Source organism: Vulpes vulpes, chromosome 3 (assembly GCF_048418805.1).
Source record: "Vulpes vulpes isolate BD-2025 chromosome 3, VulVul3, whole genome shotgun sequence".
NCBI lineage: Eukaryota > Metazoa > Chordata > Mammalia > Carnivora > Canidae > Vulpes > Vulpes vulpes.
This window is the reverse complement of record NC_132782.1, coordinates 99,796,191-99,823,122: the sequence shown is the minus strand read 5'-3', so window position 1 is coordinate 99,823,122 and position 26,932 is coordinate 99,796,191. Positions and strand designations below refer to the sequence as shown.

Below are 26,932 nucleotides of genomic sequence, written 5' to 3'. Positions count from 1 at the left end.
CTCGGTGTCCATCGAAAGATGAATGGATAAAGAAGATGTGGTTTATGTATACAATGAAATATTACTCAGCCATTAGAAATGACAAATACCCATCATTTACCTCAATGTGGATGGAACTGGAGGGTATTATGCTGAGTGAAATAAGTCAATCGAGAAGGACAAACATTATATGGTCTCATTCATTTGGGGAATATAAATAATAGCGAAAGGGAATAGAGGGGAAGGGAGAAGAAATGGGTAGGAAATATCAGAAAGGGAGACAAAACATGGAAGACTCCTAACTCTGGGAAATGAACTAGGGGTGGTGGACGGGGAGGAGGGCGGGGGGTGGGGTTGACTGGGTGGCATGCACTGAGGGGGGCACTTGACAGGATGAGCACTGGGTGTTATTCTGTATGTTGGCAAATTGAACACCAATAAAAAATAAATTTATTATTACAAAAAATAAAATAAAAAAATAAAAATATACATATAAAAACAATGTGTTTCTCAGTTTATCTCTCTCCCACCCCTCTCTTTTTTCCTTTACTTCTTTGGCTTGTTTCTTAAATTCCACATCTAAGTGAAATCATGTGGTATTGGTCTTTCTCTGATTGACTTATTTCACTTGCCATTTCATCTGGCTCTATCTATGTCATTGCAAATGGCAAAATTCATCCTTTTTATATGTATGTATATATAAAAGAGTAATACACACACGCACACACCCCACATCTTCTTTATCCATTCATCTAGCTGTGGACACTTGGGGTGCTTCCACATCTTGGCTATTGTATATAATGAAGCTATAAACATAGGGGTGCATGTATCCCTTTGAATTAGTGTTGTTTTATTCTTTAGGTAATACCCAGTAGTGCAATTTTTGGTTCCTAAGGTAGTCCTATTTTTTATTTCTTTTAAAAGATTATATTTATTTATTCAGAGTCAGAGAGAGTCAGAGACACAGGCAGAGGGAGAAGGAGGCTCTATGCAGAAAGCCCGACGTGGGACTAGATCCCGGGTCTCCAGGATCACACCCCCGGCTGCAGGTGGCGCTAAACCACTGCACCACCGGAGCTGCCCCGTATTTTTAATTTTTTGAGGAAACTTCATACTGTTTTCCATAGTGGCTGCACCTATTTGCTTTCCCACCAACAGTGCAGGAGGGTTCCGCTTCCTTTTTTTTCCACATCCTTGCCAACACCTGCTGTTTCTTGTGTTGTTGATTTTAGCCATTCTGACAGGTGTGAGAGATATCTCATTGTAGTTTTGATTTGTATTTCCCTGATGGTAAGTGATGATGAGCATCTTTTCATGTGTCTGTTGGCCACTAGGTGTCTTCTTTGGAGAAACATCTGCTCATGTCTTCTGCCTATTTTCAATTGGATTATTTGATTTTAGGTATTGATTTTTAAAAGTCCTTTATGTGTTTTTGATAATAACCCTTTTTGGGACATGTCATTCGCAAATATCTTCTCCCATTCAGTAGGTTCTTTTTTAGTTTCGTTGATTTTTTCCTTTGCTGTCCAGAAGCTTTTTATTTTGATGTAATCCCAATAGGTTACTTTTGATTTTGTTTCCCTTGCCTTGAGTGATATATGTAGAAAAAAGTTGCAACAGCTGATATCAAAGAGGTTACTACCTGTTTCCTCTTCTAGGATTTTTATGGCTTCAGGTTTCAGGCTTTAGGTCTTTAATTTATTTTAATTTATTTTTGTGTGTAGGGTAAGGAAGTGTTCCCTTTGTTCACCCACTTTGCCTTGTGGGCCTGAGGTCTCAATGGTACTAAGCTCAGCTTTTAAGTCACTTGCAAATCTTTCCCTGCCATCCATTTTAGGGATCTTTTTGGGGATCCCAGTTTATTCTACTTAACCATTTGGTGGCAGAAATAATGGAGATGCTGAGTAGGCTGGGATTGATGGCCTATAGTCGACAATAGCTTTGTGTTTTTTCCCTCCAAGCCTCTGATATTCAGACCCGCTATGTCCACTCTCTCTCTTCTTCACCTAAAGGACTGTATACCCTTGGACAGATCCCTTATCTTTTTATTCCTTCTCATGCCTCGTTTTCAGGCATTAAAATGTTTAGTCCAAACTTAAATCCAGCTTAGACATGGCTCCTCTTCTGCAGCCCAGACTCACTCAGGGTGTGGGTTTTTTTTTCATACACCTGCAGTCTGTGTTTTTCTTTGTAGCCATTACTCATGCACTGTAATACTTCCTGAGTACCTACTGTATGCTAGATACAGTTCTAAGTTCTCGAGCTAAATCACTTCCAAACAGGCAAAGATCTCCTTCCTCGTGTATTTTATATTCTAATGGGAGGAGACAGAGGCAAGAAATAATGAATAAGTAAATTTTATAATATGTTAAAAAGTGATGAGTATTCCAGAAAAAGTAATACTGCATAAGGGTGGAGGAGGGAGAACCACTTCAGAGACAGATTGCCATTTGAAGTAGGTGGTGAAGGTTAGCTTCACTGAGAAGGTGAGAAAAATCTTTGGCAAAGATTTGAAGGAGGAGAGAGGGTTATCTACAGATACTTGGGAGAGAGTGGCCTGAGGAGAAACAGCAGGTGCAATAATACGGAGGCAGGGTGTGCCAGTGGGTCTGGGAGGGCACAGTAAATGGACAGAACATCAAGCCAGAGGGGACAGGAGCCTGTGTGAAGACCATGCAGGAACTTGGATAATGTGGTGAACACTTGGGCATGAAACTGGAATTTGTTTGGTGAGTACTGAGAAGAGGTTTGACATGATTTGACCTGTGACCTAACCTTAGCAGCATCTAAAATGAACCTAATCGTCTTCTGTGTTAGTAGCTATCTCGCCTCTAAACTGGGAGAGATCTGTTTCAGTCACCTTTGTGTCCAGCTGAGAGCAGCAGTCAATAAGTATCTGTTGACTAATTGGCAAAACCAGCTATTTCCAGGGGAGATGATATTCCATGGCTTATCTAGGGGTACTTGGCTCCAGAACTTCTAAACCAACCAGATCTGTTGGTTCTTTTGCCCCTATTTCTAAGAGGATAAATTACTTTTTCTTGAGCTTCCTTCCACCTGTGGGATCCTAATTACAATTCCAGAACCACACTCCTCATTCCCCAGATCTGCTGCATGTAGGCGATCAATAGGAATGGTCAGTGAATCCCAGGTGTGTGGAGTCCAGAGCCTATTCTCCAAGTCTCCCATTCTAGGCTTGCTATAATTTGCTGAATGTTTTACTATATGAGAATGCATTTTTTTAAGAAAAAACTTTTAATTTCTTTTTGAACAAGTAAATGTAGCTGAGATTAAGGGGTACAAGAGCTCCTGGCCCCAAGGGTCTCAAACAGACCACTGGTGTTTGGCCACTCACTGCTGACACATTCCAAAGGCAGAGAGAGGAGTGGTGGTGAATGTGAAAGAATTTATTTCAGTGAGGCCAACACCAGGAAGACAGCAGACTATCATCTCAAAGGCCATCTCCAAAGTGTGGAAAATATTTCCAGGCTTATATATGGAAAATGTGGGCCAAAGGTCAGTGGGTTTGGGCAAGGGGGAGGTAAAGGTCAGGTGGATCATTGCCTTGGAGTCAGTCCTGCGGGTCCTGCTAAACCAGGGCAGTCCTTATTAGTGCTTGAGGGAGTAGTTTCAGTTGAGTCAGGGGATACTTTGCCCACAAGGTCTTTTGCCTGAGTTAAAAAGTAAGCTGGAAAGAAGAATTTAAACATTAGAAGGTACAGTTGGAGGTTAAAGTGGAGGTAGGTGGTTGAAGTCCTCTTTCATAAATAAAAATTTAATTGGAGTGACTTAATAGAAAAGCCCATTTTGATCTGTTTCAAAGTCCAACTACTTCCTCTCTCCAGAAGCAGCTGAGATGAGCAGTTTCTAGTGCCCGTTACGAGAAGTATCCTAAACAGCTTGATGCCTACTATCAAGTTTAATCCTCACATGTCTAAATGGTCTCCTAGGACCATCCCCCATTTTCAAATGAGAAGACTGAGATTTGGGACAGGAGTAACAACTTTAAAAGCACACAGCTCAGTACCAGAGGAAGCCAAATTCAAATCCAAATAGACTTTGGGTTATTGGTCCTCATGAACTTCTATAGCTTCTATATAGCTGTACTATATAGTAATGGATAAAGAGGTAGCTAAACACTGGAGCTATAGAACCCAAGGGTATTTATACAGGGAAGAGGGGGTTACTGGTGCAGGAGAAAGCACAAATCCAGACATCAGAAGAGAGATATGTAAGGCAAGGAGACTAGCGCTGTGCAGAAATGGATGGGATGGGGTAAAATCAGTAGCCCCTCCCCAGGACAGGGAAGTAAATGAGGCAGAGGTAAACAGCTTGGATGTCTCTACTAGGCACCCAATAAAGAACACAACAGGAAGAATAGCTGATCCTCCGGGACTCATAGACCAGGAGAGAGCCTGAGATTCCTAGGAACCCACCAGGAGGTAACTTCTTATTTCATGCCACCAAATTCCTTCAGAAAATATCATCTCCCTTTCCCAAGTAGATACAACTATTTCTCAAAGTCTTTTAACAGAGTCTTAGAAAGGGACAGCAACTCGTTACCTAGTTCTGCAGGATTTAGGCTTCTATGTGCTGGGGTCCTGTTTTCCCTCCCCTCTGTGGCAGAGTGATCAAGATAAAAGAAATCACTGGATAGAAGGGAGAGAGTTGTCCAGGTGCTTTCCTGTTCCCGGTACTCTGAAGCCCCATTGTAGGTTAGTGACAAGAGGGCACCGAATAGCAACAGCAAGAGGCATTTAGGGCAGACACTAGGGAGAACCTCTTGGCAGAGAATTAAGAGACTTATGACTGTGTGACTCTGAGGTATTTAGCACTACTTATTTCAGGGATATTTAAGAAAGGACAGATACCTTCAGGGACAGAGGGGCTAGGTGGTTCGTAGAAGCCTATGAATTTTCCCAGGGTAGGTGAGGAATTCTTCCCAGGACAGGACTGCTGCTCAACATAAGCAGGTTTTTCAAGCCATACTGTTTCTAGGTTGCCCAGAGAAAAGCATAAAAAGGAACCAAATTGCTTCTAGTATCCTGTCTAAGTGTGTCTCCCCAGACTCCCACCTTGGATCCTGGCTTCTACAGTCTGTAAGCCCTCTGGCTTCCTCAAAAGTCTTCTGATGTGGGTCTCTGTCACCGTGCCTTCATTGCCAAGTAACTGGCACCCTTATTTTGTCCCTGGCTTGTGAATCTCCATTTCCAAAGTTCATGTCTCCAACAGAGACCTCTGCATTTAGGGAGCCCCAATCCCTGCTGGTCGTGGGGGCACTTTTAGTGTATTAACCATGGCTGGTCAGCATTCCAACAGACTAACTCTTGGAGAGTGGACCTTTGGCGTGAGGAATAGCTAGAGTGAGAGCAGACAGGCAATCTCTGTGCATTGGGGCACTTTTTCCATCTGGGAGGACATGGGATCTGTGGGGACCTGTAATGTCAAAAATCCCTTATTCAACTGCAAAATTTTTCTCTTTGGTGAGTGTTTCTGGAAAACAGCTTGTCTCAGAGGCTGAGAGCCCTCTGCTTTTCACCTTTTTTTCTTTAAGATTTGTATTTATTTATTCATGAGAGACACACAGAGAGAGAGAGAGAGAGAGAGAGAGAGAGAGGCAGAGAGAGAAGCAGGCTCCCCACAAGGAGCCCAATGTGGAACTCGATCCCAGGACTCCAGGATCACTCCCTGGGCTGAAGGCAGGTGCTCAACTACTGAGCCACCCAGGCATCCCTGCTTTTCAGCTCTTATCTTGGGGTCTGAGTATCCACTGCCAGTCAGCAGCGTGGGCAGGTGAGATCCATTCTACTGGGAAGTTAGTGTTCGAACCCTGAGTCTGAGATTGACTTACTGTGTGACCTTAAGGAAGTATTGTTCCACTCAGGGTTTTCATCTTATCCCCTCAATGACCTGGGAAGGTCTTTGTTTTTCAGACCCAATGACTCAAACAGAGCTACAGAAGAGCTAATACTAATTGAGTTGGACAGGACAGCAGGTTGAGTGGGATAATTTGCTGAGACAGAGAATATTAAGTTCTCTTAATATTTGGGCAAAGTATGTTTGACATGCATCATAGTTATCCAAGAGAAGAAGTCAAGCAGATTGGGATGCAACAGAGAGATCCAGGCTGGAGACATGTGTGAGGGTCATCAGCAAGGACGTTGGTGTTCAAGCTACCACATTGGGTGAGAGTTTGTATGGAGTGACTGTGGACAAAGGAGATGCGTCAGAATCATCAAAAGAGAAAGTGAAGAAAGGAGGTGAAAGAAAGTACATCAAGCCCATGGGACCTCTGTTTCTCTCTTCCTGGTTGGATCTAGAACTTGCTGTCAGTCCTGGGCATAAATCTGCTCTTTGTCCCATGTGTTAAAAGAACTGTCCCTGCTGATCCCCAAGCTCTGGGGTTGTGCATTGCATAAGCACAGCAGGAGGACTGCCATCACCCCAACTAAGTCTTGGGTTATCCATAGTTAATGATTAGCTGTGCTCTCCATGAAGACTGCGGGGTTTCCACAGGAGGAGGGTGGACCAAGAGATCCGTGGAGAAACTTCCCAAAGGACTTTGCAGGTAAGCACCATTGTCAGTAATGGTGATCTAATGGGTCACTAAATGGTCTCTAGATGTCAGGGCTAGGGAGGAGAGTAAAAATCTCCAGGAAAAAGCAATCTGCAACCCTAGGGACCTTGAAAGGGCCAAGTCTTAGTGAGGAGGCAGCACTGGGCAAAGGAAAAGTATCTTTAGCATAGCAAAGAGAAGGACTGGAGTGGCTGGGAGAAGGACAGTCAAAGGGAGTGAGAATTGTATAGTAGTCAGGGAAGGAAGCCTGCCTGAGGAGGTGAGGCCAGAAGAATGAGCAAAAGACTCCCATGGAAAGAGAGAGGAACCAGAAGGTACAAAGGTAATAAATATTCCCACCTAGGAGCTGGTAGGATATCTTTACTTGTTTGTGTAGAAAATAGGAGAGGAGACACAAATGTTCAGAGACCTGAACATTCTGGCTCCTGCTGCCTAGACAATGAAGGATGGATCCAGCCATTGGTGGTTTAGATCACCACCTGAGAGACTAATGAATCATAGAGAATTGCTTATTGTTAATAAGTAGAATAAATAACAGATCCTTTACACTATTAATGAAGTTTTTTATTGCTTTGAGGTATGCCTGGGAAAAAGGGGTTATCTCAGTCAAGATTCAGTTGAAGGAAATAGATGCTACCTGTATTAGTCAGTATTTACTGTAGTAACAAACATCTAGGAGCTTATACTCATACATATTTTTTTTCATGGGCTTGTGTGTTAGCTGTGGCTGTTAGGTTTCAGCTCAGATCTACATGTGCTATCATCCAGATATGCTGGGGATATGCTATTCTTATAATAGAGAACAGAAATGCAAGAGTTCCTGACCAGCTGCACAGTCTCATCTACTCACATCTCATTGACCAAAGCACATCCCATGAATAAGCCAAAGTCAATGAGAGGTAGATACAATCTCTTTCCCAGCATGCACTGTGCAAGTCATATAAAAATGAATGGGGACATGAAATCCTACTGTAGGGAACAGGCAATTGTTGGGAAAAAAATTCATTCTACCACACCACACTATTTTAAACACAGAGGTATTTATTGCATGAAATTAGGTGTTTATAGAATTATCAGATGGGTTAAAGAGGCAGAATTTGGACTGGGTATTGTGCTTTTGGAGAATGGCACACCAGAGGGAAACAGAACTGAATGCTGAGTGCCAATTTACTCATAACCAACACAAAATCTTTTCTGGAAGAAGCCTGTAAGGTTGCAATGAATCTCATTAAGCAGCTGACCTAGAGCAGTCTATGCCAGAAAGATTCACCACTGTGACCTTTTTGCTTCACAGGTGTGACCATGTATTGGCTGCGGAAACTCCAGAGGCTCTGTATCCTATGGAGGACCCAGCTCTCTAGTCGTACTGTCCGCCTCCATACCAAGCAACTGGCATCCCTGCAGTGGGGTCACCAGGAGGTCCCTCCCAAGTTTAACTTCGCTAGTGATGTGATCGATCACTGGGCTGGCATGGAGAAGGTAATGGGGTAGAAAAAGGGCAAAAAACTGAACAAAGTTGATTGATTCATCTACTCATTCCATAAATATTCATTGAGTCAATGAATATGTCAAATACTATGATGAGCGATGAATAATTTGTCCATTTTACATGAAGGCAGCATAAGTAGGAGCAAGAGAGTATGGGGTTGGCAGAAAAGAGCCTCCGGGGGCTGGTACCAGGTAGATCAATCTGGAACACGTCCCCACCATGGCCCAAATAGATCAATCTGGAACACCTCCCCACCCTGCCCCAGACAGCCAACAGACAGTTGCCAATACATACATGATCTGTTGTAACCTCCCAGGGTAAAACAGGAGAAGGGGGCTGTCATCATAGAGAAAGTAGATTTGAGTTTAGTAAGACAAAATCAGCCCTGACCAAAGGTTGAGTCAGTCTTCTCAGAAAAGTATGGGTTCTTGTCATTAGGGGTGTGTAAGCAGGGTGACCAATAGGCAGAGATTATTCAAAGGGCTCCATCATGAGACATCAGAGAAACAAAGCAATGTGGAAATTTTTGTGTCTTTCCCTCCCTGGACTTCTAGAATTCCACCCCATTCATTGCCAATCCTGCTACTGCCTTCACCTGACATTCTGTGCACCTTTCTGGAGCATGGAAGATGATTTCCTGGCTAGTATATGGGAAGAGGTGGAACATGGCAATCAAAGGGAGTCATACCACAATGTTGACTTGAGGTCCCATGACACAGCCTTGATGTGCAGATCACAAATGCTGGGCCTCTAGAGGAAGATGGCCCATGGTGCAGGGAACTCTGAAAAAATTCGTAGTAATAAGTCAACATTTTTTTCCTTTTCGTTTGTTTATGTATAATTTCATTCGAGTGTCCCAAGCAGGGCAATTGCTACGTGGTAGGGCAGATCTATTTTTAAGTCTTTGAGGAACCTCCACACAGATTTCCAGAGTGGCTGCACAGGTTCTCATTCCCACCAACAGTGCAAGAGGGTTCCCCTTTCTCCACATCCTCTCCAACATTTGTGGTTTCCTGCCCTGTTAATTTTCCCTATTCTCACTGGTGTGAGGCGGTATCTCATTGTGGTTTGGATTTGTATTTCCCTGATGACAAGTGATCCAGAGTATTTTCTCATGTGCTTGTTGGCCATATCTCTGTCTTCCTCTGTGAGATTTCTGTTCATGTCTTTTGCCCATTTCTTGATTGGATTGTTTGTTTCTTGGGAGTTGAGTTTAATAAGTTCTTTATAGATCTTGGAAACTAGCCCTTTATCTGATATGTCATTTGCAAATATCTTCTCCCATTCTGTAGGTTCTTTTAGTTCTCTTGACTGTTTCTTTTGCTGTAAAAAACAGAAGCTTCTTATCTTGATTAAGTCCCAGTAGTTCATTTTTGCATAGGTTTCCTCTGCCTTGATAGATGTATCTTGCAAGAAGTTTCTGTGGCCAAGTTCAAAAGGGGTGTTGCCTGTGTTCTCCTCTAGGATTTGATAGATTCTGTTTTTTATTTTATTTTTTGATTTTTTTTGATTTGATGGATTCTTGTCTCACATTTAGATCTTTCATACATTTTGAGTTTATCTTTGTATATAGTGTAAGAGAGTTGTGTAGTTTCATTCTTCTGCACGAGGCTGTCCAATTTTCCCAGCACCATTTATTGAAGAGACTGTCATTTTTCCAGTGGATAGTCTCTCCTGCTTTGTCAATTATTAGTTGACCATAATGTTGAGGGCACATTTCAGGGTTCACTGTTCTCTTCCATTGGCCTATGTGTCTGTTTTTGTGCTAGGACTATACTGTCTTGATGGTCGCAGTTTTGTAGTCGAACTTGACATCCGTCATTGTGATGTCCCTGGCTCTGGTTTTCTTTTTCAATATTCCCCTGGCTATTTCAGGACTTTTCTGACTCCACACAAATCTTAAAATGATTTGTGCCAACTCTCTGAAGAAAGTCCATGGCATTTTGATAGGAATTGCAATGAATGTGCAAATTGCCCTGGGTAGCACAGACATTTTCACAATATTAATTCTTCCAATCCACGAGCATGGAATGTTTTTCCATCTCTTTGTGTCTTCCTCAATTTCTTTCAAAAGAGTTCTATAGTTTTTAGGGTATAGATCCTTTACTACTTTGGTTAGGTTTATCCCACGGTATCTTATGCTTTTGGTGCAGTTGTAAATGGGATTTATTCCCTCTCTTTCTCTTTCCTCAGTCTCATTGTTAGTGTATAGTAATGCCCACCCATTTCTGGGCATTGATTTTGATTTTGTATCCTTCCACATTGCGCAATTCCTGTATGAATTCTGGCAATCTTGGGATATAGTATTTTGGGTTTTCTATGTACAGTATCATGTCATCTGTGGAGAGGGAGAGTTTGACTTCTTCTTTGCCAATTTGAAGGCCCTTTATTTCTTTTTCTTGTCTAATTGTTGAGGCTAGGACTTCTACTACTATGTTGAATAGCGGTGGTGAGAGTGAACATCCCTGTCATGTTCCTGATCTTAGGGGAAAGGCTCTCAGTGTTTACCCATTGAGAATGATATTTGTTGTGGGCTTTTCATAGATGGCATTTAAGATGCTGAGGAATGTTCCCTCTATCCCTACACTCTAAAGAGTTTTGGTCAGGAATGGATGCTGTATTTTATCAAATGCATTCTCTGCATCTATTGAGGGGATAATATGGTTCTTGTTTTTTCCCTTGTTGGTATGATCTATCACGTTGATTGCTTTATGAGTGTTGAACCAACCTTGCATCCCAGGGATTAATCTCACTTGGTCATGGTGAATAATTTTCTTAATGTACTGTTGGATCCTATTGGCTAGGATCTTGTTGAGAATTTTTGCACCTGTGTTCATCAGGAATATTGGTCCATATTTCTTATTTTTGGTGGGGTCTTTATGGATTGCTATGAGGATGCTTATGATGCCTCATAAAATGAGTTTGGAAGTATTCCGCCCCTTTCTCTCTTTTAGAACAGCTTTAGTAGAATAGGTATTGTTTCTTCTTTAAACGTTTGGTAGAATTCCCCTGGAAAGCCATCTGGCCCTGGACTTTTGTATCTTGGGAGGTTTTTGATGACTGCTTCAATTTCCTCCCTGGTGATTGGCCTTTCCAGGTTTCCAATTCTTTCCTGTTCCAGTTTTGGAAATCTGTGGGTTTTTTTTTTTTTCCAAAATGCGTCCATTTCTTCTAGACTGCCTAATTATTGGCATGTAGCTGCACATAATACATTTTTAAAATATTGTGTATTTCCTTGGTATTGGTAGTGATGTCTCCTCTCTCATTCATGATTTTATTGAGTCTTTCTCTCTCTCTTTTTTTTTAACAAGGCTAGCTAATGGTTTATCTATCTTAATAATTCTTTCAAAAAACCAACTCCTGGTTTTGTTGATCTGTTCTACAATTCTTCTGGTCTCTATTTCATTGAGTTCTGCCCCAATCTTTATTAACTCTCCTTTCTGCCTGGTGTAAGTTTTATTTCCTGTTCTTTCTCCAGTTCCTTTGGGTGTGCAGTTAGCTTGTGTATTTGAGTTCTTTCCAATTTTTTCAGGGAGGCTTGTACTGCGATGTGTTTCTCTCTAAGAATTGCTTTTGCTGTATCCCAAATATTTTTGAACTGTCATATTTTAATTTTCACTAATTTCCATGAATTTTTAAAATTCTTCTCTAATTTTCTGGTTAACCCATTCATCTTTTAGTAGGTTTCTCTTTAACCTCCATGTGTTTGACTTTCCTCCAATTTTCTTCTTGTGATTGATTTCTAGTTTCAAAGCATTGTGGTCTGAAAATATGCAGGGGACAATCCCAATCTTTTGGTATCACTTGAGCCCTGATTTGTGACCCAGTGGTCTATTCTGGAGAAAGTTCTATATGCACTTGAGAAGAATGTGTATTCAGTTGTGTTCGGATGGAAAGTTCTGTATATATCTGTGAAATCCATCTGGTCCAGTGTGTCATTTAAGGCTCTGGTTTCTTTGGTGATGTTGTGCTGAGCATATCTGTCATTTGCTGAAAGTGCCATGTTGAAGTCTCCTCCTATTAATGTATTATTATCTAGGTATGTCTTTACTTTGGTTATTAATTGATTGATATACTTGGCAGCTCCCACATTAGGGGCATAAAGATTCATGCTTGTTAGGTCCTCTTGTTGGATAGACCCTTGAAGTATGATATAGTGTCCCTCTTCATGTTTTACCACAATCTTTGGCATAAACATTAATTAATCTGATATGAGGATGGCTACCCCAGCTTCCTTTTGAGGACCATTTGTTTTTTTTTTTTTAATTTTTTATTGGAGTTCAATTTGCCAACATATAGCATAACACCCAGTGCTCATCTTTCCAAGTGCCCCCCTCAGTGCCCATCACCCAGTCACCCCCACCCCCAGCCCTCTTCCCTTTCACCCACCTCTTGTTCATTTCCAAGAGTTAGGAGTCTCTCATGTTCTGTCTTCCTTTCTGATATTTCCCACTCGTTTTTTCTCCTTTCCCCTTTATTCCCTTTCACTATTTTTTATATTCCCCAAATGAATGAGACCATATAATGTTTGTCCTTCTCTGATTGATTTATTTCACTCAGTATAATACTCTTTTGAGGACCATTTGAATGGTAAATGGTTCTCCAACCTTTCATTTTCAGGATGGAGATATCCTTGATCTAAAATGAGTCTCTTGTGGACGGCAAATAGATGGATCTTTCTTTTTTATCCAGTTTGAAACCCTGCATCTTTTGATGGGATCATTTAGTCCATTCACATTCACAGTTACTATTCAAAGAGGAATAAAGGGGAAAAGAGAGAAATGAGTGAAAATATCAGTAAGGGTGACAGAACATGAGAGATACCTAACTCTAGGAGATGAACAAGGGGTAGTGGAAAGGGAGGTGGGCAGGGGGTTGGGGTGACTGGGTGACAGGCACTGAGGGGGGCACTTGACAGGATGAGCACTGGGTGATATGCTATATGTTGGCAAATTGAACTCCAATAAAAAAAAGAATATCACTACTTAAGTATGCTTAATTTAAATAAGTCACATCTCAAGGGTGTGAGGCCAGGTTATATTTTAAATTAATGTGGATTTAAAAAGTGGCAAATGACAGTTAAGCTTATAGAGGCAGGATGAGTAGGATTTTTCCTATTAAATTTTCATAAGTGTGGGAGCTTTTGTGAATAATTAGGTCAATAAGTAGTGGTGAGAAAGCCAACAAGTTCAGATTATGCCACCATTCACCCACATCAGACTTCTAATTATGATTCAGCCCATGTATACCCTGCAAAACTTGCCCTGAAAGTTAAGTGTAAGTATATTCTCAGTTTATAATTATAGCAGTGTTACCTCTCTGTGCTTATGGAGCATGAAATCATGTCACTGTGGGATTTTTTTTAATGTAACTCTCCATCCCCCCAAAATATATGAATTTAGTTTAATCATAATACCTATTCAGTCCCTGTTTTTCTGGGTTATTTCTTTGGGCTTCCTCTTTCTCTTTCAGGGTCCCTCTTAATATTTTTTGCAGAGCTGATTTTCTGGTCACATATTCTTTCAGTTTCTGCCTATCTTGTAAGCTCTTTATCTCTCCTTCTATTCTGAATGAGAGCTTTGCTGGATAAAGTATTCTTGGCTGCAGGTTCTTCTCATTTAGGACCCTGAATATTCCTGCCAGCCCTTTCTGGCCTGCAAGGTCTCTGCAGAAAGGTCAGCTGTTAGTCGAATATTTCTCCCCATATAAGTTAGGGATCTCTTGTCTCTCATTGCTTTAAGGATTTTCTCTTTATCTTTGGAATTTGCAAGTTTCACTATTATATGTTGAGGTGTTGAACGGTTTTACTGATTCTGGGTGTGGGGGGGTACTTTCTATCTCCTGAATCTGAATGCCTGTTTCCCTCCCCAAATTAGGGAAATTCTCAGCTATGATTTGTTCAAATATGCTTTCTGTCCCTCTGTCCCTCTCTGCATTTCCCCAATTATACATAGATTCTTTCTTTTGAGGCTATAATTTATTTCCCTTAACCTTTCCTCATGGTGTCTCAGAATTGTTTTTTCTCCTTTTTCCTCAGCTTCCTTCCTTGCAATCAACTTGTCTTCTATGCCACTCACTCTTTCTTCCCACCTCATTAACCCTCGTGGTTAGGACCTCCAGTTTGGATTGCATCTCATTTCATTGATTTTTTTATTTCAGCCCGATTAGATCTAAATTCTGCAGTCATGAAGTCTCTAGAATCCTTTATGCTTTTTCCAGAACCATCAGTAGCTTTATAATTGTGCTTCTGAATTGGCTTTCTGACATCAAATTGTAATCCATATTCTTAATTCTGTGACAGTAGTACTGTTTCTGCTTTCTTTTGTGGTGAATTCTTCCTTCTAGTCATTTTGTTCAGTGAGGAGTGGTCTATGAGTGGCCTGAGTCTAGAATATCAACCACAGCCTAAGCACATGTATTACCCTAAGCAAATTTCACCCTAGATGATTCTGATGAGGTCAGAGACCAGAAAATGAAAACAAAGATCAGAAAGAAATATAACAAAAGGACCACTAAAGTGAAAAACAAATTTTAAAGCGAAGTAGTAAAATATACAAGGCCAAGAAATCCAAAGAAAAAGAAAAAAAAAGAAGATAAAAAAGCAAAAGTAAAGAGGGAAAAAAAGAGAAGAAAGAAAAAAGGGTGGGGAACTGGGAGATGGTGAAGAAGTTGTAGTGGAGGGAGAATGTAGTCTACCTGAACTTGAGTGTATTAAGTTCTTTGGGTTAGAAGAGGCTCCGTCCCAAATTTATATAAACCAGCAATACAGTAGAAATCCCCAACATTGACCACCAAAAGATAAATGAGATAAAAGAGGGGGGTAGAATGGGAATGAAGAGAGAATATAATCTCACAGAATGAACCAGTATGGTATATCACTTGGTGCTGGGTGCATGCTGGTTATGTTTTAAAAGGTATTAACATTTGCCATTGTAGAACAAAATGAGGCAGAAAAAACAAAACATACACACACACACACACACACACACAAATCTCCTTTTTCTCCTAAAATTGAATTGATTATGTTGAAGGGAATCTAGTAGTGGAAAATATATCTAGGACGTGTAATTGTAGAAATATGAAAGTCAAAAGGACAGAAACTTAAAAATGAAGAGGTGGTAAAATATTGTAGTTAAGGTGGGAAAAGAGAAAATATATTGGAAATTTTTAGTCTGATATAAAAATGAGTTGTACTGGTAAAAGGAGGGTAAGGGAGGGTGCCCTCTTGTTCTATATACTAAATCCCTTGACTTTTCCGGGAGCTTTCCAGCACTGCTTGGTCAAGAACTTGCTCTTCCCCTGTTCTTCCAGCAGTTCTCCTGGGGAAGGGGTCTGCTGCGCTGATTCTCAGGTGTGTGTACCTGGGGGAGATGCCCCCCCTTCTGGGTGCTGGGCTCAGTGGGAGCTGTTTATCCTGTGAGGCCCCTGCTCTCTGGTGGCCCCACCTCTCCCAGGCACGTGGTGAAACAAGGAGGAGCAACGACAATAGCGGAGCCAGGTCTCCAGCTCTGGAGTCCGCTCCCTACGGTAACTAATGCAGTCTCCCAGTCCGCACTGGCCTAGAAGCTCCCGGGCTGGTGGGGGGCCTTGATCTGCACAGCTTGGGGGCGCCCAGCAGCAGGAGAGTCCTTGCTCTCCTGTGCCTTCCCCATCTCCGCCTGTCCTGGGGGGTGAGGAATCATGGGCTGTGTCCCCCAGCACCCTGGAATCCAGGACCCTGTGCTGCTGGAATAGTGCTTTTGGGTCCCGCATCTCCCGAAGGCAGCAGAGAGCAGACCCCTCCATCCAGAACAGCCTGCCTAACCGATGGACTTCTCCCAGATGCCCCGCCAGGTGCACTCCAGCCCTTTACCAAGATCAACCCACGGTTTGTGGTGCGCTCTCCCCTGGGCACACTTCCTCTATTGGCGACTCTGGGAAACTGGAGGCTTCACTGCCCCCCTGTGATTCTGCTCAATTTCCCTGATGAGCACTTTTCCTTCTGGGAAGAATCGGTGTGGATTTTTAAAGTTCCTGCTTCTCTGGGGCTGGGCTTTCCTGTCCCAGAGGCTCTCACTACCTGGCCTTAGCTGGGCATCTCGCAGTGCCCTTCCCCCACTTGATTCTTTTTTATTTTATTTTTTTACACCCTCCTACCTTGCTAGAAGTGAAAACCCTTCTCTCTGTAACGTTCCAGCTGTTCTCTCTTTAAATATCAGGTCGAATTCGTAGGTGTTCAGGATGTTTTGAAAGTTATCTAGGTAAGTTGGTGGGACCAGGTGAGTTGAGGACCCTACTCCTCTGCCATCTTGCCCTGCCCCCTAAGTCAAAATTTTAAAATTGAAATTTTTCAGATAAAAATTTAGGTTTCTGGCTTTTCTTTAAAAGTTATATCTCCTTAGAATAATGAAGAAGGTCTTTACTACCATGATTCAGAATTCTGAATCCATAAAAGAAATGATTTAATAAATTAGCTACATAAATATAAAAAAAACCCACTACATTGACAAGCAATACCATAAGTAAAATAAAGAAATGAATGACAATCAGGGGAAGATATTAAACTCCTATGACACCATAAGAGTTAATATTCCCAACAGAAAAAGAGCTCCTAGAAATCAAAAATAAAGAGATACAACCAAATGTACAAGTGGGCAAGGTGTATGAGTGGACAGTTTACAGAAAAGTGAATCCCGGGGTGCCTGGCTGGCTCAGTTGGTAGAGCATGTGACTCTTGATCTTGGGGTTGTGAGTTCAAGCCCCATATTAGGCATAGAGATTAATTTAAAAACAAAATCTTTATAAAAAATGTGAACTCAAATGGCCCTTAAATATAAGAAAAAATAATTAACCCCCCCTCATAATAAGAGTGATATAAAGTTTTACTGAAATAATATTTTTACCTACCATTTAGTTAAATACAGAAATTTGACAACATGCTCTGTTGACAGGACTATGAGAAAAATGACACTTTTACACCTTACTTGTCAAAGTGCAAAATGATGCAACTATGAGGAATTTTGAAATATCTAACACGATTAATATTAAATTTTATCTTTGACTTTGTAGTTCTGATCTCAAATTATGGTATGGAATCCTGGAGGATACCTGAGATTCTTTCAGGGCAATCTGTGAAATCAAAACTATTTCAGAACAAAGCTAAGACAAATTGGAATCCTTGTGCATTACCAGTGGGTTTGTAAATGGTATGGTTTCCATGTGAAACAGTGGGGCAGCTCCTCAAGAAGACAGATCATACCATGCCTATGTTCTCACCACAACACTGAAACTTGAATTCAACCACGAGAAAAAAATTTGGAAAGACCACAAATACATGGATGTTAAACAATATGCTACTAAACAATGAATGGGTCAACCAGGAGATCAAAGAAGAAATTAATAAATACATGGAAATGGATGAAAATGAAAAGCAGGGTCTTGAAAAGGTCTTGGAAAGATATTTTTACACTCATGTTCATAGCAGGATTATTCACAATAGCCAAAAGGTAGGGTCAGTAAATGAATGAATTTGTACATTCAACAGAATGTGGCACATCCATATAATGGAATATTGTTCAGTCTTTTAAAAAATGAAATTTCCATTGTATGCTACAAGGATGAACCTTGAAATTTTAGGCTAAGTGAAATAAACCAGTCAGAGGACAAATGTATGGTTCCATTTATATGAGGTTCCTAGAGCAGTCAAATTCATAGAGACAGAAAGTAGAATGCTGGTTGCCAGGGGCTGGGATGAGGGTGAACTGGGGATTTCTTGTATAATAGGGATAGAGTTTCCATCCAGAAAGATGAGAAAGATGGATGGTGGTGATAATTGCACAGTAATACAAATACACTTATTACCACTGAACAGTACACTTAAAAATGATTGAAATGATAGATTTTATGGTATGTATATTTGACCATAATTGAAAAACAAAAATATATACATAAATAGAGGGAGGATAACAAGCAAATAAATCTAAGATAAATAACATCTGCCTTTTTTGCTGTCATACTCTGACAAGTACACAGTGGTATTTTCCAGAGAATATATACATAGCAGGTGAAAAGAAAGAAAGTGATAGAAACAGATACCAGAATCCAACCGTCTTCTATTAAGGAAGGTGCTAAAGGTGATAAAAAGACTTGAAAAAATGTGAAACAAAGCCACTTTCTTTTGTTTTAGAAAGTACACACTCTTCATTGAAACATATTTGTGGTAAGATATAATGGCTTGTTACTGTTATTTGTAAAAGTACACATTTGTAAAATTTCTCAATTTCTAATATAGTAAATATGGATAGAAAAAAGCCATATAAATGAAAGCTCTTTGGAGTGTATAATGGTCCTGAGATCAAAAAGTTTACTAAGCATTGATGTGACAATTCCAAGACAGGATTTATTCTACATGCTTGTGAGCCAGCGCACCCTGATCAGCAGGTGTTCTCATTCTTCAGGCTGGCAAGCGACCTCCAGGCCCAGCCCTATGGTGGGTGAGCGGTGATGGAAATGAAATAGTGTGGAACTTCAGCCAACTGAGTGAACTCAGCCAGCAGGCAGCCAATGTCCTTTCAGGGGCATGTAGCCTGCAGCGTGGGGACCGTGTGGTGATGGTGCTGCCCCGAGTGCCTGAGTGGTGGCTAGTGACCCTGGGCTGCATGCGAGCAGGTTGGTAAATGACCACCCGGCCTGATTACTATTTCCCTGGTGAAGCTGATGTCAAAGAAATTCCACCACCTCCCCCTCCCAAAAGATGCCCCCTCTACATAGCATGCTGTCTCTCCTCATATGGAAATACAACCCTTCTTCCAATTATTTAAGTAAACTGCACCAAGCACTGTGCTAGAGGTTGCTAATACAGTAAACAAAACATGGAATATAAATTCATGGGGCTTAAAGAGATTTGGAGAGAGATAACTTTAAACTATTAATTGCACACATAATTATTTAATCACAATTTTGATAAGTGGCACAAGAATTTCATAAGAAGCTATTGGAAGAAAAAAGTTGGCAAACTATGACCTATAGACCAAATCTGGTCTGCAGCTTGTTTTTGCAAATAGAGGGTTTTTTTTTTAACACAGCCATGTCCTGTTTATGTATTGTCTGTAGCTGATTTTGTGCTAAAATGGCAGATTGAGTGGTTAGTACAGAGAGCATCTGGCCCACAAGGCCTACAATACCTACTGTTCGGCTCTTTGCAGAAAAATTTTGCCAACCGCTATTATAAAATCTGAGGGGATATTATAAAATCTGAGGGGGCCGCTGAAGTCTCAGTGGAGTGATATTTGGGCTAGGATCTGAAGGATAAGTGGGATTCAGCCAGAAGAAGATGCAGAGAGGAATGCCCCAAGCAGAGAAAACAGCACAGAGAGGAAGAAACCTTGCAAGTTATGCAAAAAACTGAAAGGATAGCTGCATGTTTAGAGGCAGCAAAGATAAAGTAGTGGCAAGTGACCCTGGAAAGATGGGAAGTGTCCTGGGGGCCATGGTGAGGGGTTTGCATCCTTATCTAGTGAGGAATGGAAAAGCATGGATGGATTGAGTGACATGATCATACTTTGTTCCTTAGGGGTCACCCTGGATGGTGCATATTGATAGGATGAAGGAGGGCAAGAGGAGGTGTGGGTTTTCAAGAAGGGATGAGAAGTTCCAGTTATAACATAACATCCGGAGAATGTAATGTACAGCATGGGAACTGTATTGTGTATTCGAAAGTCACTAAGAGAGTAGTTTATTTAATAATAAATTTATTTTTTATTGGTGTTCAATTTGCCAACATACAGAATAACACCCAGTGCTCATCCCGTCAAGTGACCCCTCAGTGCCCGTCACCCATTCACCCCCACCCCCGCCCTCCTCCCCTTCCACCACCCCTAGTTCGTTTCCCAGAGTTAGGAGTCTTCCATGTTCTGTCTCCCTTTCTGATATTTCCCACCCATTTCTTCTCCCTTCCCTTCTGTTCCCTTTCACTATCATTTATATTCCCCAAATGAATAAGACCATATAATGTTTGTCCTTCTCCAATTGACTTACTTCACTCAGCATAATACTCTCCAGTTCCATCCACGTTGAAGCATGTGGTGGGTACCTGTCATTTCTAATGGCTGAGTAATATTCCATAGTATACATAAACCACATCTTCTTTATCCATTCATCTTTCGATGGACACCGAGGCTCCTTCCACAGTTTGGCTATTGTGGACATTGCTGCTAGAAACATCGGGGTGCAGGTGTCCCAGCGTTTCATTGCATCTGTATCTTTGGGGTAAATCCCCAGCAGGGCAATTGCTGGGTTGTAGGGCAGGTCTATTTTTAACTCTTTGAGGAACCTCCACACAGTTTTCCAGAGTAGCTGCACCAGTTCACATTCTCACCAACAGTGTAAGAGGGTTCCCTTTTCTCCGCATCCTCTCCAACATTTGTGGTTTCCTGCCTTGTTAATTTTCCCCATAAGAGAGTAGATCTTAAAATTTGTTATCGCCAGAAAAAAAATGTAATTATGTGTGGTGATAGATGTTAACTTAGAATGGTAATCATTTCATTAATATATCCATATATCAAATTATTATGTGGTACCCCTAAAACTAATACACTGTTATATTTCAATTATATCTCAATCAAAAATATGTATGAGAAAAAGAAAAGGGATGGGAAGTGAGAAGTTGCATTGAAGGGCACAACATCTGAGATGGAGCCAGAAATTCAAGAATCATCAACCTTTAGATATGAAAGGAGGTGTAAGAAAGAGTCACAGAAACTCCTGTACAACCTACCCTCATTCTCACCCTACCCATCCTGGCCTCCCTCACACATAACAGGTATTCTCATAAATAAGGTGGAAGATGTAAGTGTGATCAAGACGTAGGAGTAATCAGAGGAAGTAGAAACAACTGTAGGCCTTTGAGGCCCCACAAGGAAGATGATGCACTAAGAGATTACGGGAAGGAGAAGTCAGTGAGGGAGAGGTTAGTCTGTGTCCCTGACTCAACATGGCCATCATGCTGGAGATACACCGGAGATGGTTAACAGATCTGCAATATGGATCCTGAAGTGTTAAGAATGAGAAGAAAGTGAACCAGGGGTAAAAGCTGTTCCATCAGGAGGAACGTGTGAAATCATCTCTGTGAATGGTGAACTGTAAGTCTAGTTATTGTCCAAAGAATAAACAAAATTACGTGAGTCTCATTAAGATAGGTAACAAAAACAGAAAACCAAGAGCTGTCTTCCCCAAGAAAATTCAGTGTTCCAGGTTTTGGAGAAGTAACCAGGCCCTAGAACAGGACCTGCATTGCAGGATGGAGAAATTTCAAGTGCCTTTCCTTAGTTTAATTACTGTGTGAAAGTCTTTTGAAACAGGAAACTCCTTTAGGGCACTGTGTGTGTATGTGTGTGTGTTAGACTGTCCATGGCATATCAGGCAACTCAGTTTCTGTAGTCCTGGGAGACGCCTTATAGTTCTAACACCCCCAGGAAATATGTGTTAAAATCTCTCTCTGACTTTGGATGCCTTGTTATTGATATCACCCATTGGTCACCCCTTCTCCAACCTCTCTTTCCCCATTTGTTCCCCACTGGTTGTTTACATCAGGCTTTTCTAGGGCAGAAAATAACCCTCCTTCCCAGTTCTCTCTAAGACATTTGGCTTCTCTAGGCCTCGTCTTCATTCCCGGGACTATCCAAATGAGAACCAAGGACATTCTCTATAGGCTGCAGGTGTCTAAAGCCAGGGCCATCATGGCTGGGGATGAAGTGGCCCAATTAGTGGACACCATAGCCTCTGACTGCCCTTCTCTGAAAACGAAGCTACTGGTGTCTGAGAAAAGCCGGGATGGGTGGCTAGACTTTAGGACACTACTACGGTGAGTATTTATATGTCTCAGCCTGTGTTTTCACCAAAGGTAGAAACTGAACTTATGAGCAGGTGCTTTATTTGGGAGATCCAGGGAACAGACCATGGGACTGGGGAGTGTGAAGCAGTGAAGAAGGAAAAGCTAATTTAAGAGTTTATTATCAAGTCACTGCATGGGATAAGTGGGCTTGATCTGCAGGGACCTCACAGAATGCCTCTCAGGATTATCCAATGAAGGGCTGACAAAAATTGGGCCATTAGCACCTAACCCCATTGGTAGAGAGTTGTACAGGGGATGGGGGTATCATCCCACATGCATGCATACAGAGCAGGCTTGGAGTCTCATCCCACGATGGCAACAGAGAAATCCTAGGGTACAAAGTGAATCACCCATAGTCCACACCAGAAGCACTACCAAGTGTATTGAAATGTTCAGCGCTGTTTACTGCAAACCTGGCAGGAATCAGAGGTGAGGCCAATAGCATATGAGGTAAAATAGAGAGGAGGCTGATATACTGAATATCCTCTCTCACCCTCTGCATATCTCAGCTAGGTTTCTAAAGCAGAGAACTCTGAGTCCTTCCAACAGCGTATGGCAAGCTTGGCTGGAAGAATGAGTTTCCCTGTTACATGTCTGGACTCCCTTCCATTAGAGAAATAGATCTTAGGAAACCCTTAGGGGGAACAAAAGCTTTCTCTAACATCATTATTTTAATGATAACTGTCAGAAGGAGACAACATGCAACCAGCTTTTAATGACTTGAAATTGGGACACTAGAGGAGATGCTCAAGAGAGGGAGGTCAAGGGAACAGAAGACGTTGTATTGCAAAAACTAAAACTAAATGAGCACCTACTATTTACCTGGTATCATGCAAGGGCTCCTAACAACAATCAGATTAACATTTATTGAGTTTTTGCTGAATAACACATTTTCTTTGTGTTACAGTTAGTTTTCTCAGTAACTCTATGAGATGGGTATTATTGATGATATTTCACAGATATAGAAAGTTTCACTCAGAGAAGTGAAATAGTCCAAAGTCACATAGTTAGAGTGCCACATTTCAGTGGCATTTGAGTCCAAGTGTGACTGAGTCAGAATCCCTTGATCTTAACCATTCATAAGCACACCTTCTGAAGTGCATTGGCTGACTTGCCCTTGCCAGTATGGGGGAATGTGAGAAGAGATGAGTCGCCAGGACATCTGGTGTCCAGAGAGCATCTGAGAATGTGACAACCTGTGTCTTTGTCAGAGAAGCATCTACCACTCATTGCTGTGTAGAGACTGGAAGCCAAGAAGCAGCTGCCATCTACTTCACCAGTGGGACTACTGGCCTTCCCAAGATGGCGGAACACTCCCACTCAAGCCTGGGCATGAAGGCCAAAATGGATATTGGGTAAGAGAAAACCTTTCTCTCTACAGAGAACTACAGGGCTTGAGAATTAACCAAGCTCAAGTACGGTTCTCTTTGAATGGGCTACCATCTGGTGCTTCTGAGAAAGACAGTTGAGAAGTTGGGCAAGAGGGAGCATAACGTAGCAAGCTGGGTATCTAGTGACCTTTGGTGGGAGATTTTTGTTTCGGATAACTTGATATCTCCAAGTACTCAGTGCTTTGAGTACTTTAAGCCATATGTCTAATGGGATTACCACAGGGTATATATGCATCCCCACCCCCAGTCCAATCTATATCTTGTTCTTGGAATGCTGGTTTTGTTTTGATGCCACCCACATTCCAGGAGGGCATTTTGGATATCAGCATCAAAGTACTTTTCAAATCTGTTGAGGTAGAAGCTATAATTGGATTATAGTATACCCTTGAGTAATACAAGGGTTAGGGGCATTGGCCCCTGTGTAGCTGAAAATCCAGGGATAACTTTTGACTACTCCAAAACTTTTTTTTTAATAATAAATTTATTTTTTATTGGTGTTCAATTTGCCAACATACAGAATAACACCCAGTGTTCATCCTGCCAAGTGCCCCCCTCAGTGCCTGCTAACCAGTCACCACCACCCCCCGCCCTCCTCCCCTTCCACCACCCCTAGTTCATTTCCCAGAGTTAGGAGTCCAAAACTTAACTACTAATAGGCTACTGTTGACCAGAAGCCCTATTAATAACATAAATAGTAAACATATTTTGTATGTTATATGCATATATACTCTATTCTTACAATAAAGTAAGCATGAGAAAAGAACATTTTATTAAGAAAGTCATAAGGTAGAGAAAATACATTTACACTATTGTGTAAATGTAGAGTACATGTACTCTACTGAAAAAAATCTGCATGTAAGTGGACCCATGCAGTTGAAACCCACACTGTTCAAGCGTCAACTGTAATGAGGTAATCTGAGATTATATAATTCAAAATTACCTTTTGCTATATATCAACCTCATCAAAGGAATCAGAAAATATTGTGCCAAGGTTGTCGTGCAATAATACTAAGAGATATTCAGAGTCTTCTTTTCTTTTTTCAGGATATCCTGCTTATCATGTTAAGTCTATTATTAGAACTGGAAAAAATATTTTAATGCAAAAAAAATCTCAAAAACTTAAATGTCCCATCTATGAACCTGTAGTGCCAGAAGATTAAATTAGTTAATAGAAGAGCTATAGTAAAAATGCAGTTTCCAAAAGGTGGAGTGACAAATTACTTAAATGTGAGATATTAAATTTCCACCCCTCACCTCAAAATTTGGTCCCAATAGGACACAATTTCCCTACACAGATGAAAATATTAATTATCTTCAGTAAGAGACTGTGACGATTCCCAGGCACAGGGAAGTTCTTTGTGTCTAGCCTGAATCATTTTTGCTCTAAGACAGGGCTAACAACTTTTATTCTGGTCTGAAGAGAGAAAGAGATACATTTCATCCTGTATAATAACTTCCACTGTGCTCAGGCAATTCATGATTCTTTAAGAAAACCAAAGGTCTATCTGGCCAAACTTGAACTTAGCAAGGCCACTTTTTTTAGAATATTCACCTATATGTCTTTTGTTAGTAAACATTTTCTGGGTAGTTACCTCATGCCCCAAATTACTAATTTCTGGGGATAAAATGAGAATGAGACCTAGTTATCTGTTAAGTCAAGTCTAGTGGGATCACACCTTCTGAATACTTGCTTTTTCTTGAAATAGGGGTGTGTGGATAGAAAAACTCCCCTTCCCCCTGCCTCCTTATAGTTATACACAGTGCTATACACACACACACACACACACACACACACACACACACTTAGATATCCATACACTTATGCAAACACACCTTCCCCTCCCCCCACCACACACTCATTCTCCACCTATCCCATCATGCTCTCATGTATATACACATGCATTTCTTCTATATTCTCAGTGTATGGACAGACATGCGGCCTTCTGACATAATATGGGTCGTATCAGACACAGCTTGGATATTGAACATCATAGCTTCTTTTCTGCAACCTTGGGCAGTAGGAGCATGCTCATTTATCCATCTCTTGCCAAAGTTTGACCCAGTCATCATTCTAAAGGTAAGATAGGATCCAGTTTGCGGAGGATGGTCAGAAGAAGTTCAAGGTTTGCACACTCAAATTTATTATGGTTTCTTTCAACTCGGCATTTTTTTTTTTACTAAGTCTTGCCACATGGATAGACAGTATTCAGTAAGCGAGATGGAAAGGTCCCTGCCCTCATTGAGCTCCTGATCCAAGAAAGCAGAGAGACCCATATAAAAGAAATATGTTTAGGAGGCAGTCATCATAGGCCATTCATTACCCAAAACATATTTAATGGGCTCTTGCTTTTTGGTGTTGAATATTAGGTAGAGTTTTTCCTATGGAAATTCATGGGTCAGCCATTAAATAATATTTATATATTACATGACCCTGTACCATCAAAGCCATGGAAATGGGTTTATTTTGCTTGCAAAGTCATACACTATGTTAGATTCTACTTGTGATGGAGAATTGGACCATTGATGTTCTGAGGCCTTCGGGTCTCTGAAGTGATTAATGGCTCACTCAGATTTCTGTTTGGCCAGCAATAGACCCTGGGAGCAAACTGAGACATGGATGGCATACTTAAAGATCAAAGGTCAAGCATGGTCTAGGTTCTCTCAAGAGATTCTTTACAGATGGTTCCATTACTCCCTATTTTAAACAAATTTAATCTATTGTAACTGCCTCCTTCTGAAAGGATTTGAAGTGGCTTGTGTTAAGTGTCAAAAATAGAAAACAGATGTAAAATTGTAAAGCATATTAGGAAAATATAGGATGGGGATTTCAGTGGGTTGAGAGGGTGGAATTAAGAAAAGTAAGGAGAAGTATAGCAAACAAGTAGCTGATTGCATGTTGGGCTTCCTGCAAGGCAAAGCAATAAGGAAAATGAGAAAATTTTCATCACTTATACCAGTTCATCAAGAACACTCAGAGGAAATAACTGTGTGATGTGCTAATGTTAGTATTTTTTTTTCTAGACATTTTTGCCTGAACCACTCTTTGTAATAAAGTATGTGTGAAGCAAAACATTGGATGGAGTTGGTGTTGAATAACAGTTAAAAGTACAGGCCAGTAATGCTGGTTCCACTCACTGCTGGTTGTATGACCTTGGGCAAATTACTTAATTAAACCTCTTAGTTTTCCCTTCTTAAAATGGGACTGATAATACATACTCCATGAGGTTATTGTGAGAATTCAATGAGATAGCACAGGGGCTGGCAAGTATTCACTTCTAGCTATTTTTAGTAACATTTCTACTGAATTGTCTATAGGCACTTATAATTTTTCTTTTTTAAAAAAATATTTATTTACTTTAGATAGAGAGAGAGCATGAGAAGGGGGAGGAGAGAGGGAGAGGGAGAGGGAGGGGGAGAGGGAGAGAGAATCCTCAAGCAGATTCCTTGTTGAGCATAGAGCCCAACAAGAGGCTAGATTATGACCCAGGCCAAAACCAAGAGTTGGCCGCTTAACTGACTAAGCCTCCAAGGCACCCCAGTGCTTTTAACTTTTCAAAGCACTTTTCTACCTAAATTGTGTCCCAAAAATATCTTCAGGAAAATAGGGCTGGAATTCATCTGTTAAC

The 26,932-nt window shown here is 41.1% G+C and overlaps 1 protein-coding gene across 4 annotated transcripts in view; it reads left to right on the top strand.

The window, feature by feature from the left end:
* The first annotated feature begins 4,282 nt into the window (after positions 1 to 4,282).
* LOC112923379 (acyl-coenzyme A synthetase ACSM2A, mitochondrial-like) overlaps positions 4,283 to 26,932 on the top strand; it is a 33,093-nt gene continuing 10,443 nt past the window's right edge. For 2 of the 4 annotated variants that reach the window (XM_072753713.1, XM_026003217.2), the window contains exons 1-6: positions 6,537 to 6,878; positions 7,851 to 8,035; positions 18,482 to 18,692; positions 21,678 to 21,885; positions 23,127 to 23,270; positions 25,227 to 25,383. In XM_072753713.1, the coding sequence (XP_072609814.1) occupies positions 6,830 to 6,878; positions 7,851 to 8,035; positions 18,482 to 18,692; positions 21,678 to 21,885; positions 23,127 to 23,270; positions 25,227 to 25,383 (954 nt within the window). In that variant the 5' untranslated portion in view covers positions 6,537 to 6,829. Of the gene's footprint in view, positions 4,422 to 5,912; positions 6,879 to 7,850; positions 8,036 to 18,481; positions 18,693 to 21,677; positions 21,886 to 23,126; positions 23,271 to 25,226; positions 25,384 to 26,932 lie in introns of those variants that run through there. The other 2 variants (XM_026003215.2, XM_026003216.2) reach the window with 2 other exon arrangements.